At 40.1% G+C, this 13558-nt stretch overlaps 1 protein-coding gene across 2 annotated transcripts in view; it reads left to right on the forward strand.

Annotated features, from left to right (window-relative positions):
* The window catches only part of Prp18 (pre-mRNA processing factor 18), a 52731-nt gene extending 43347 nt beyond the window's left edge, over window positions 1-9384 (forward strand). The window contains exons 5-7 of one of the 2 annotated variants that reach the window (XM_083133436.1): window positions 548-766; window positions 5201-5413; window positions 8422-9383. In XM_083133436.1, coding sequence (XP_082989562.1) covers window positions 548-766; window positions 5201-5413; window positions 8422-8670 — 681 coding nt within the window. In that variant the 3' untranslated portion in view covers window positions 8671-9383. Of the gene's footprint in view, window positions 1-547; window positions 767-5200; window positions 5414-8421 lie in introns of both variants that reach the window. The other variant, XM_083133437.1, reaches the window with a different exon arrangement.
* Window positions 9385-13558: the final 4174 nt, after the last annotated feature.

Raw genomic sequence — 13558 nt, forward strand, 5'->3', positions numbered from 1 at the left:
ATCCACGTGGTCATATAATAGCATAAATAAGCATGTAAATAGGTTTAGCAAGTTATATATTGTTTATTTAAGCTATTATATGCATACGTGGATAGGTTAAGCAGGTCAGGTTTGGTGCTGTTAGCATGTATTTCCCAAGGTGCTCATGCTGTCCCTAGCTGCTCGTGCCATATTCTCCCGGCATGTGATATTATTGTGGTACAGTGGGATCCACTAGTATTGCTAGGCAAATTGTCCATGACTATTTTCATTAATTTATCTCTTCCATCCTATGTGTTTTTAAGTGATGGATTTGTGTGTGTGCTGGTGCAGAAGTTGTCAACAGCTTGTTTTGAGTTTTCTTTCATTCTTGAAGCTCTTATTGGGTGAAATAAAGAGAACGAACATGGTGATGGACAATTTGCACGTTAATACTCATGGATCCCACTGTACCACTGTTTGTTTGAGGTGCCATGACTTACACCCCAACCCTCATAAATATACTGAAAACTGAAAAAAACACTCATTATGTTTGGTCAGAAAATGTTCAGTGATTTTTATTTTCCAGGGTTTGCGTAATGATTTTCAAGAAGCCATGGACAAGGTGGATCAGGCATTTTTAGATGAAATTTTGAAGTCTCAAACCCAAGGTGAAAATGGAAGGAAGACAAACGATGTTAAAGTCTTGGATGATGCCATAACGTATGAAGAGATACAGAAAATGGCTGCCAACCTCGGGAAAGGGGACAGGGACTCGGACATGAATATCATTATGCAGTTTTTGAAGGTATGATTTTGTGTGTAGGAGAGGGCAGGTTATATACAGAACTATCATGAAAGGAAAGAATTTTAAAGTCCAAGGCTAAGCATTGAGAACTGTCTCCAGCTCCTGTTGGACAGATTAGGCAATAAATGTTCTGAATGTTAATGGATTTAATAGAACATAGACACAAACATTTGTACATAAAAGAAGACTCTAATATTCTACTGTATCCATCAAGTTTACTTTCTACGTCTAAAAATCATTTCCAACTAACACAAATTTCAAATATATAGTGCAGCGTGGACTTATTTTCAAAACCCTGTGGATAAATGTAGGGAAATATTGCAACATGTAATTTTATTGGTACAGTAGAGCGTCGATTATCCGAACGTCGGTCAACCGAACGACCGCTTAACCGAACTGTGTACTCGCTCGCACCTGTTACTCTCCCACCCTACCGTCCATCATCCCCCTCACTCCCAAACCAAGTTTCCCACAGTAGTCGCCGCACTGAGCCACCGCTGGCGGAACATTGCTTCTAATGGGGCCTTCATAAGGCGCTGCTGACCGGCCAAGCCGCCAGTCGCTGTGTTTCAACAATCAGCACACTTCTGTCGGTGTATGTATTGTTCATGCAAAATGTGTATGTAAATGTACATATTTTTGTTTAATAAACTGTACCACATACTATATATTCCTACTAAAGTTGCCTTTGTACGTTACTTTGTAATACTTAAAGAGATGCCTGTTTTTATGAATAAATTTACTGTACAGTACTTCTTTTTGGCAAATAAACATGTACAGTTCGATTATCCGAACAAACCAGTTTTCCAAACACCCATGTCCCCCAATTACTTCGGATAATCGACGCTCTACTGTACTTAAAGGATTAAATGTTTGTTTATAATAATTCCTTACAAGTTTGCATAACCACAGCGTGTGAATATTAACCCATCGGAATACAATTTTTAATTTGAAATTTTGACCTAGGAATACAATTACTTTTCACTTTATTTTGCCTTTCGCACATACACATGCTATCATGGAAATTGTGAGAAAATGTCACATGTCCACAGCCCCAGGGTTTCAAGAATAGTTCAGTTATATCTGTTAAACCATAAAACACACTTCACAAGACACTTATGTTCAAGAATAGTTTTTTTCTGTATGGTACAACATGAAACACTTGTCCACATGTAGGGCAACCCTGCATTTGCTACATTCAAAGCAGGATTCTCCTCGGTGTCCTCTATTGCAGCAGACGTTACATCTTCTAGATGGTGCTACCTTCTTGTCAGTTGGTTGTATTTTAATTGGAAAATGACCCCACATTCTACCTTGAAGCCTTAAGGGATTCTCTGCTTTGCTCGGGCATCAATGTGTTGCATACTCAGGTAGGATAACATTCTTCAGGATTTGCTCTGCCAGGTTGAGCCTGAACTTCGTGAATCTCATTCTCTTGGTTGTTGGATCCAGCATGTGATAAATGACACTTGCATTTAGCATTGCCATGTCTAGCATATAAAAATATTATCTTTTTATATCCCTTTACATATCTTCTCATAAGCGGATACGAGGCCAGACGTTGATCATGTGCATCAACTCCGCCCATCCCTTGGTTATAGTCAATGATGCAATTAGGTTTCAGCTTCGTCTTTTGGTTCTTGTTTATTTCCATATAGTCTGGTCTTTCATGGATGGTTGACAAGACGTGAACAGGTTTCTTGTCAATCCATTTCACAGCAAGAATATTATTTGCTGATGCAAATGTCAATTCCCCTTTCTTCAATGTGGTATCGTTGAATAACTGTGGCATGCTTTTCCTTGTTGGTCCAACAGCATGGGTGTTCCTCTTCAACAAATCTCTGAATAAATTGGGAGAACTGTACCAATTTTCCATGTATATAGTTCTCCATTCGTCAAGCAATGTTTCACACATTTCCAAGACCACTTTCTCACTTGCTGGAGTTTTGGTAGTATGTTGAACATATTCTCCCTCCTTGCCTGTGTAAGTTTACAATTTGTAACAATAGGCATTATCAGATGAATATACTTTGTATATTTTAACTCCAAATCGTGACCTCTTTGAAGGGTTATACTGCACATAGGAAAGCCTTCCTCTAAATTTCATTTAGACTTTCATCTATACAGACATTTTTTCCTGGAACATAATAATCTTTGAAATCGATCAAGCAGCCTAACTTTTCGAAGTTTGTCTTGTTGGTATGTGGGGAATCAGTAGCAACATGAAGATATCATGAGATAGATTTGACCCTCCTGAAAGGCATTTTCTCCCCAAAAATTGGTGTTTCTATTATTTTCCCCTTCGACCAATTATCCTGCATGGTGGGTTTTCTTGTTTGAGACATGAGGATACAGAGAGCGAAGTAGGCTTTCATTTCATCTACAGTTGCAGGAAACCAATGTTCTTCATTGTTTTTTTTTTTCCTGGCTGGATCTGTTTCAATTTCCGAAATTAGTTTCGCTGCATATAAGTTAGTTTCCCTAACTACTGAGTCCCAAAATTGAGTTGTCGTGATCTGTTCCAACACTTGAACCTCTGAAGGATTTTGCCCCAAAGATTGGCAAACTGTAGCTTCTATTTCACCGTTAACATTGCAAGCACCAATATGGCAGCTATTACTCACATTATCCCAGTTGCAGTCATTTATATTACTAGCTACAATAGGCCTACCTTTTGCTACAGCATTTGGTTGTGATGCGCTTCGTTGCCTTTATCTTGTACCTCTTCTTCACTACTATCACCACTGGTAGTTTCCATCTGCCATTCTGAATCATCATCAGATACACTGAAGTCGCTTTCTTCCAATAATCGCGAATTTTTATAGTTGCGACATCATAAGGATCAGTCATTTCGCTTCACTCTCTAACGACTAATGTATACCGTCTGCACAATTCCATCTGCGCTCAAAAGAAAAAAAAAAAGAAACAGCTTCTGCCATCTATTGACAGTGTGTTGAAGAGCTACAAGCACAGATACAGCTTCTGCCATCTATTGACAAAGTGCTTGAACTACATGAGCACAGCTGATAATGCAGCATATGACTACAAATCACCTGCACGATGACGGGTGTACTTTGAATTTATTACTCCATATAAACCATATACATTTGTATTTGGAGTGTTCAGTACAGTTCATATATAAAAAAAATATAATTACAAAATTTCTATAATTTACAATCTAGATATTCACTAACGATATAATATTCCTTATTAACTAAGAGTTTTTTATTTTGTTTTTTGAAACTTGTCGTACTTTCTGTTTTTATATCATTTGGTAAATGGTTAAATATTTTAATTGCCATCTGTTCGGGTCCTTCGTGAACTATTGTTAGTTAATCTTAATGCATGTTAACACAATGATGGGTGTACTCATCATTGTATTCTAATGGGTTAAACAAAGCATAAGTGCAGGGATGGCTTAAGGGACAGACAATTACTCAGGGCAGGCTGTTGCTGTCCCACCACCCTGGAAGGGGGGGGGGGGGGAGATGCAGGGACGTAGCCAGAAAAGTCCTGCTCTACATCTCCCACATAGCCTGCTGTGGCTCATAAAATACAGAGTGACCCAAAAGTCTGGAATTGTATGAAGTTTTATAGAAGCTCTTGGAAATTACTCCTGTCGTACGTAACATGCAGATCCAGTCGATGCTGGCATTCTATTAAAATTCTATTGTTGGTGGATGCTAGGATCAATTTCCTGACAGCCTGCCTGATTTTGTATACAAGGTGCTGCAGATCACAAATCCTTTCAGGGTAAAGCATGGTTTTTAAAAGCCCCCAAAGATAAAAGACATGTGGTGTCAGGTCAGGACATTGTGGGGCTACTCATCACTTCCTCAGCAACCTAACCTGGTGATCAAGGTATTCTCGCACAACAGTGGCATAATGAGCTGATGCCCCATCCTGTTGGAACCAGACTGGCTTCTGGGTTGAGGTGGCTGACCAATGCTTGAGAATCCAACACATTTAGGTAGTGCCACCTGTGACAGTGTCTCCGAAGAGACCAACGATCAGATTCTTCAATATTTCACACCAGATGAAGTGGTTTTCACCTTGCTCCTTGCTTGGCTCAAACCAGTATGGATTTTGGTAGACCAGTAACGTGTGTTGTGATAATTAACTTCACCTTATACATGAAAAGCAGCCCCATTGGAAAACAGAACATAGATGGGAGCATCTGATCTGCCTCACACATATCCAGTGCCCATTGACATAATTCCATGCGACTGTCAGGGTCGTCCTCAATTGAACCTCTGTCGTGACTGCAGTTGAAGGGATGCCACCTTTGATTCCAAATTTTTTAGGTACTCTCTGTATAGTGGTTATTTTATGAACTGCCTACTCTTCATACCGATGTGTATGATTGTAAAAGTGGTACTGTAGCATTTGAATTTTACTACAATTATTACAATATGCTTATTTTTGTACTTTCAGTTTTTGCTGCAAATGTGGGGCTATCAGCTGAACAGTAGAACAGCATCCGAGAAAATGAGTGTGAAAGGGAAGCTCGCCTCAGCTACTTACACGCAAACACAAGTTTACCTGAAGCCACTGTTTGGAAAATTGAAATCCAAGTCGCTACCTGATGATATTCTTGAAAGTTTAACAGAAATTATCAAGCATCTTTTAGAAAGAGATTATATCATGGTTAGTAGTTTCTTGCATTTCTTTTGATTAGAATTACTCTAAAAGCAATTTGATACCATACAGTGGGAGAGATACTATCCCTTAGTTAAGAAAATTTGCATAAAGCATCTCCCACCTATGTTGTTGTCTCCATGTTGAATCATACAAGCATCCTCCATTAATCTCAAACTCTAACAAGCATTCCAATAGCTAGAAATTTCCACTTTTACTGGGTGTTCGATTTACAATGCAACCCGGAGTTGGGAATAGTACAACTTTTGAACCGAAAGTGGTACACAAATAATCCTTATACCAAATTGAAGCCTTCTTCATGCATATATTTTTAAACCCGGGAACGAACAATGAATGGATTTCATTAGTGTCCATGGAGTGTTGCCAGATGTAACCTAACCTAACCAGTCTTAATTTCTAAAAACAATGATTTTCCTAGTTTCCCCTTAAAGATGCCTCATCCGATTGGCTATTGGTAGAAATGAACATTTCTTTTGTCAATGCCATACATGCCGAGCTAATCCACCTAACCAAACTGAAAATTACCGACGGCATGTCCGTACATGTGTGTTATGTGCTATTTTTCATGCTTTGTAAATAATATCATTTACACTCCCCGTTACATCTGGCAACACTGCGTGGACATAATGAAATCCAATCATTGTTCCCCGATTTAAAAATGTATGCATAAACAAGGCTTCAATTTGGATTATATGTGTACCACTTCCGGTTCAAAAGTTGTACGTACTGTCCCCAACTCCAGGTTGCGTTGTAAATAGAACACCCTGTGGTACACATTGCTTGTCATCACTACAAAATTCAATGTAATTACAAACAAAATAAGTAAGAAATATTTGTTAAATCTAATGTTCAGGGTGTCTACAATTTACAGTTTCAAAAAAAAAAAAATCCCTGACTTTTCCACTTTTCCAAGAACATAAATTATCCAGACCATGTCTGGAAAAAGGTCACTATATTTTAGCTAAGCACTCACAGTTACGAGGGTCACTATTTATATTTTGAGCCTTGGCAACACTGATTGAAGTTAGGTGCGATTTGACGTTTGCACGGAATCGTCTGGCATTATTGACCATAACGTACTTCAAATGTTTTGTCAATAGCGTGATTTGTGTTGTTTATGTTGCCTTGGAGATTGCGCGACAACAATAAAATGGAATTAACTCGTGAACATTTTCGTGCGGTGATTTTTTACGATTTTCGACGTGGATTATCAAGACAAGAGTGCATCGATCAACTTACTTCCACATTTGGTGATGAAGCCCATTCCTTTGCCACTGTGAAACGCTGGTATAACGAATTTAATCGTGGCCGCCATTCGCTCACCGACGAGATTCGCGAAGGTCGTCCAAAATCAGTTGTTGTTCAAGAAAACATTGATGCTGTGCAAAACCTAATACTGCAAGATCGTCATGTGACATACTGTGAGATTGAGGCAACCATAGGCATTAGTTCCACCAGCATATATAAAATATTACATGATCATTTAGCTGTGAGAAAGGTATGTTCTCGTTGGATCCCACACAATTTGACAAAAACTCAAAAAGGACGCTCGCGTCGATTGGTGCAAACAAATGCTCAATAAATACAATTGTGGTGCCTCAAAAGACGTATATAAGATTGTAACAGGTGACGAATCATGGATATATGCATATGAGCCGGAACGTAAACAGCAGTCGACTGTATGGGTGTTTCAAGATTAACCCAATCCAACAAAAGTTGTTCGCGCTCGAAGCACATCGAAACAAATGGTCGCCTGTTTTTTCGGGAAAACTGGTCATGTGGCAACTGTGCCTTTAGAGGAACGTAGAACGGTCAACTCTGAATGGTACACAACAATTTGTTTGCCAGAGGTCTTCGGTCAAATACGGAAAACAAACAAACGCCGTCGGATCATTCTTCATCAAGACAATGCCAGCTGTCACACATCTCGTCTAACAACTGACTTTATGAACAGTTAAAAAATCGAATTGATGGGTCATCCGCCGTACAGTCCTGATTTGGCACCCAATGACTTCTTCTTGTACCCGAATGTCAAGAATAAATTGCGTGGACAACGATTTTCGTCGGCGGAAGATGCCGCTGATGCGTTCAAAAACCATATTATGGAGGTGTCTCAAGAAGATTGGAAAAACTGCTTTGACAAATGGTTCGAACGAATGCAAAAGTGTATTGACCATAAAGGAGAATACTTCGAAAAACAATGAAGCAGTTTTCAATGCCAAATTCCTGTTTTTTCATTCTTAGGCTCAAAATATACTAAATAGTGACCCTCGTAATTCTTTTTTTCTTTGAAACAACTGCAATTTTTTTTGTTTTTAACAGCACAGGAAAATCAAATTCCCCGAATTTTCCAGTTTTCCAAGGAAACCTGACATCTCCATGAATTTTCCAGGAAAAAGTAAATTCCCAGACTTTTCCAGGATTTCCAAACTGGTAGACACTCTAAATGTTTCAGCTTGACTCATACATAAATAGTAAGTGCAAAGTAAAAGTAATTGTTGAAAGAGAAAGAAAATACTATACTGCAGGAAGCCTTAGAAAGAGCATTTCACAGGCTAACAGCAGACGTCGCTCGCACACTATTGCCGATACTCTCGTGTCGTCTGCTCCTGAGCCGAACAAACAAGCCGACGTAGCAAGAGGCAGAGGTCACTCACCCTTCCAGAAGAGTGCAGCGAGCTAGCTGTGGCAACCGGGCTCGCTCATTCGCGGACCTGGTTGGTTCTCGCAGACACACATCCATATTGTTGTCTGCTGCAAGCCCGCGAAGCGATCTTTTTAAGGCCTCATAGAGTATAGTATTGTTGTCTATATGTTGGAAAGTTCACTGTTGTAAAATCAAAATGAGGCTGATTAGGATATTCATTCAACTTTAAATGAGCAAGCAATCCTCTTTCTGTGTGTACAAATTGGACAATATATTTTACCTAAAGTAACTATATTTGAATTTAATGTTAATAGTGAATTCTTTACAAAATAATAACTTTTGATTGCAGGCGAATGATGCATATCTTCAAATGGCAATTGGAAATGCTCCGTGGCCCATTGGGGTAACCATGGTTGGTATCCATGCAAGAACCGGTCGAGAAAAGATCTTTTCTAAGAATGTTGCACACGTGATGAATGACGAGACACAAAGAAAATACATCCAAGCACTTAAGAGATTGATGACAAAGTGCCAGCAGTACTTCCCCACAGATCCTTCGAGATGCGTGGAATATGCAGCATTTGGGAAACAATCTTAATGCTATCCTTTAAGTGCATATATCTTCAGGTGGTTATTATCTAAAGAAGTCTTTTGTTGATAGCCAGATTTCAGTTGCAACCATTCATCTCATCATGAATAATAAAAAATAATGAAATGCCTATGCATAGGTAAGACGAAGAATGAATAGTTGTATGTGGGTTGCTGTGTAAGTGTGTGAAAATATTTTTTTACATTCAGTTCTATTATGACATGGCAAAAAAAAACTGAAATAACTGTTATGTTCCTTGGAACAAAAATTTAAAAGAAATATTTGAGAAAAATGATGTAGCCATACCAATATTGTACATGAGCAGTGAAAATAAACAGTGCTTAATAAAAAGAAACTCTTTGCTTAAAACAGGATTTGACTTTCTTCCAAGATTTTGAACATTATCCATTTAGCAGCATATTTTTTTTATCGATGATGTAGCATAAAATTTCTCTAAGATACCTGTTTTTTCAAGGTGTTTACTATTATCTTCAGTCACAAGCATAATAAAATAGCAATAGCATAGATAGTATACATAGTATTCCCTGATAGTAGATTTGTTTCTTTTTTCAAGAAATATGCTGTTAACGTAGAACATAATAGTTGTGTTATTGTAATAATCATATAGTTCTATGCTATTTGGTATACAAACTGCAGTAACAAATGTATTCAATGAGCAAACATAAATACGTTGCTGTTCAACATACATGTTGGAATCTTTTGTCTAAAGTACCTGCAGAATCTACAGCTTAATATAGGCCTATGTAATTTCTTAATAAAGATTAAACGTTTGTATTGGTGTACGGAGCTCTGATATTTCGTTCTACTTCATTTCAATATTAGAAGTGTTGTGCATTTTAGAAAGCAAAATTAATCTCTAGTTATAATGACAGTCGTGATCGCATTCGAAGAACCTAAAATGCAATCTTCATTAGTATATACCTCTATGACGTTCCTTCCATTCAGAAATCATTGAAATACCAAAGTTAATGAAAAAACCCACTGGGTTTTAATTATTTTTTTTTTTTTTCAAGTGGGCCCAACCCTGTCGAGACATCTGGAAAGCGTTTCTTCCCTCAGCAGTTCCTTCATCTAGGGAAACAAATCAAAGCCACAGGAACTCATGTCAGGAGAATAAGGTGGGTGCTCCAAGACCTCCCAACCCCATTGTTGCAGTACGTTCTGCACCACTTGTGCTGTATGACATATTGCGTTATCGTGGAGAGTGATGGGTCCCGATTGCAGGTGTGGTCTTTTGCACCTAAGAGCAGGGTTATGAAGGTAACTGACATAATAGTCTGCATCCATTGTAAAACATTGTTGAACACTATGTGCAAGGATAACCCCTTCATGGTCATATGCCACAATCAGCACCACCTTCAAATTCGCCGGTTCCTGTCTGACTCTCTTTGGACGTGGTGAAGCCGGACGACGCCACTCATTCGACTGCCGCTTCAATTCCAGCTCGTACAATCTGGCCCATGTCTCGTCAGTGGCAATAATGCGAGCAAGGAATGAGTTACCTCCCAATCACCAACATGCAAGGTGCATGCGTGCACATTCCCATCTGTGTCATTGCTCAACTTCCATCACGATATGCGGTACCCATTTTACCGACATCTTACACAGGTTGAGGTCCTGAGTTAGCATCTGGTATACAGAGGATGGTGAAATCTTCAGTTCATTTGCTAATTCACTGCATGCCCAACTCCGACCATTCTCCAGTAATCTGCAAAGTGCATCAAGGTGATGTGGATCTGTTGCCGTGCGAGGATGCCCGCCACCATGTTCTTTCGCGGCTGATTCACGACCACTGGCCTTAGCCCATCTGGCAATGGTACGATACAGTAAAGCGTGGTCCCCACGTGTCTCGCGTAAGCCCTTGTGAATTTGCCATACATTCCTTCCACGTGCAACCTGAAATTTGATGAATATTTGCTGTTCTTCATGCATGAACATTGTTCAGGGTGGTATTATACACACACTTCACTTTAACGTCTTCTAACTACCACACAACAGTACTATTCAGTACCAAACACCTGCACACGATCTGTAGTACAAGACTAAACAATCGTCTTTTGTCCCAGCAACAACTGACAAGTGTATGCCAACAGTGTTGCCACTACGTACAAGAAAAATGGCCCTAGCAATTATTTCAGGCCAGTTATCATGTATCCTCTTCAAGAAGAGAAACTGAACACGTGCATTCCATAATGCTCTTTCTATCAACATTGTGCTCTTATCTTGTGTGAAAGAGAAAAGTTTTTGACAATTTTTGGAAGGGTTAAGTCTATTCCAAGTATCTACAAATATATGAGGGGTCCAAAAAAATGTACTCACTGTTTGTAATGCAATAATTTCGAAACAAACAGACTTACATGTACTAATCTCATGTGGACATGTAGTGTAACGGTTTAATTTGCCGCGGGTAAGTGGCGCTGGCAATTTGCGCCGCGCATGCGCGAGTGTTGGAGCGATCACGCCAGTACAGCGAAAGACAGTCGAGTAGCAACAGTGGCTGCGGTACGGTTATCATTTGTGGAACGCAAGGCTGTATTGAATTGGTTCTGGAAGTACGAGAACATTCAAGAGGTTCAACGGCAGTGGCAGAATGAGTTTGGAACATGACCTCCAACACTTCAAACAATAACCCGTATTCATCATAAGTTCGAATCCGACGGAACTGTTCATGATGTGCACAAGACAAGATCCGGCCGACCACGAACAGCTATAAGTCCAGAGTCCAGTGCTGCGATGTTCCAACATTTCACTCGATCACTTCAAAAATCAGTGAACCAGGGAGGTGAGCTGGTCTAGCGTAAGATGCATTCTGAAGGGTGCACAGTGGAAAGTGTACATTCCAAGACTGCTACACGCTATCAACGAGGACGATCCGGATCATAGGGTCGAATACTGCGAATGGTTTGAGCACATGGTTCGCGAGGATCAGGAATTTGCAGGGACAGTTGTGTGGTTTGACGAGGCGCAATTCAAACTTAACTGTACTGTGAACCGCCACAATTGTGTCTACTGGTCGCCCGTCAATCCTCACGTTTATGTGGAGAAGGTGGTGAATCTACCGGGGCTTAACGTGTGGTGTGGTCTGTCATCGCGTGGTTTGATTGGTCCCTTCTTCTTCGAGGGTACCGTAACCGGTGAGGTGTATCTCGAAATGCTTCAGTCAAGGATTTTGCCTGCCATCCGAACCCTATTTGGCGATGAAATGTTTTACCTGCAGCAAGATGGAGCCCCGCCTCACTACCATCGCGATGTCAGGTCGTACCTGGATGACACTCTCCCCGGACGGTGGATAGGTCGACGCGGTGCTATTGAGAATCCACCTCGGTCCCCTGATTTGACACCACTGGACTTCTATCTGTGGGGGACCGTCAAGGATGATGTGTATCGACAAAAACCAACTACACTCAAGGAGCTAACGAGGAAAGAAATAATACCATCATGTGCTGCCATTATGCCAGATATACTGACAGCTGTAGTACGGCCTGCAGTTCGGCGCCATCGGAGTTGTTTAGAAGTTGCTGGTGGTCATTTTGAACATCTAACATCACTCTCTCTCAGTGCCAAAAATTGTACCAGCAAGTCAATTTTGTCAGAAGATATGGACTATCAAACAGTGAGTACATTTTTTTGGACCCCCCTGTATATGGAGGTTTACAATTCCTTAGACAAAAAAAATAATTTCTGACTTTGAGGAAGAATCCATATTTAACTGTTGTGAAAAAAAAGTTACTGCAAAATGGATTATAAACAAAATATTGTCACCAAGTCAGTATAATGATTTCAGTGTTTTTTTCTGAACCATGAGCGGTATTTAAATTGCTCAGCTATAGCATTTTCTGGTTATATCAAACAAATTTCTATATTTTAAAAACTAGAGAATATATTTGGTCTAGGAATTAATTCATGCACCTGGACAAGAGATGGCGTAACGAGCGTATCGTCCCACAGTTCTGTGTAGCCACACATGCGTTGAAAACTCCTGTCAGCGCGTATCGTTCGTAGTATAGGGCAGTTGATTGACGCGTCAACAACAGCATTTTGTAGTCAACTGAACATGGCGCAGTTCGTGCCAGATAAAGTGTTTTTGCGGGGTGTTCTGCTTCATTACTTTAACATGCAGAAAAGTGCTACCGAAAGTCATCGTAATTTGGTGGAAGTGTATGGTGACCATGCGCTAGCTGAGCGAACGTGTCAGAAGTGGTTTGCACTGTTTAGAAGTAGTGATTTCGACCTGGAAGACCAAGAGCGACCTGGACAGCCAAAAAAATTTGAAGACGAAGAATTGAGAGCATTGCTCGATCAGGATTCGTGTCAAACGCAGGAAGAACTTGCAGAAGCATTAAACGCCTCAAAGCCATGGGAATGATTCAAAAGATGTCACATTGGGTTCCACATGAATTGAAAGACAGACGTGTTGAAAGACGAAAAACCATTTGCGAATTGATGCTTCAAAGACAGAAAAGAAGGGGTTTTTGCACCACATTGTTACTAGCGATGAGAAGTGGATCCATTACGAGAACCCGAAACTAAAAAAGGCCTGGGTGAAGCCAGGTGAACCAGGTCCATCAGAACCGAAACGAGATATTCACTGTGGAAAGGTTATGCCGTGCATATGGTGGGATATGAAAGGTGTGGTGTACTATAAGCTGCTGCAACCGGATGAAACTATTAATGGAGAATGTTATCGACGACAATTAATGCGTTTGAAGCAAGCTCTGGCCAGGAAACGACCAGAATGGGAGAACAGACATGATAAACTTATTTTTCAACATGATAACGCTCGCCCACATGTCGCAAAACCGGTCAAAACCTATTTAGAAAATGTCAGATGGGAAGTTTTACCCCACCCGCCGTATTCACCAGACGTTGCTACTTC

The sequence above is a fragment of the Lepisma saccharinum genome, chromosome 13, assembly GCF_977018435.1.
Source record: "Lepisma saccharinum chromosome 13, izLepSacc3.1, whole genome shotgun sequence".
Taxonomy (NCBI): domain Eukaryota; kingdom Metazoa; phylum Arthropoda; class Insecta; order Zygentoma; family Lepismatidae; genus Lepisma; species Lepisma saccharinum.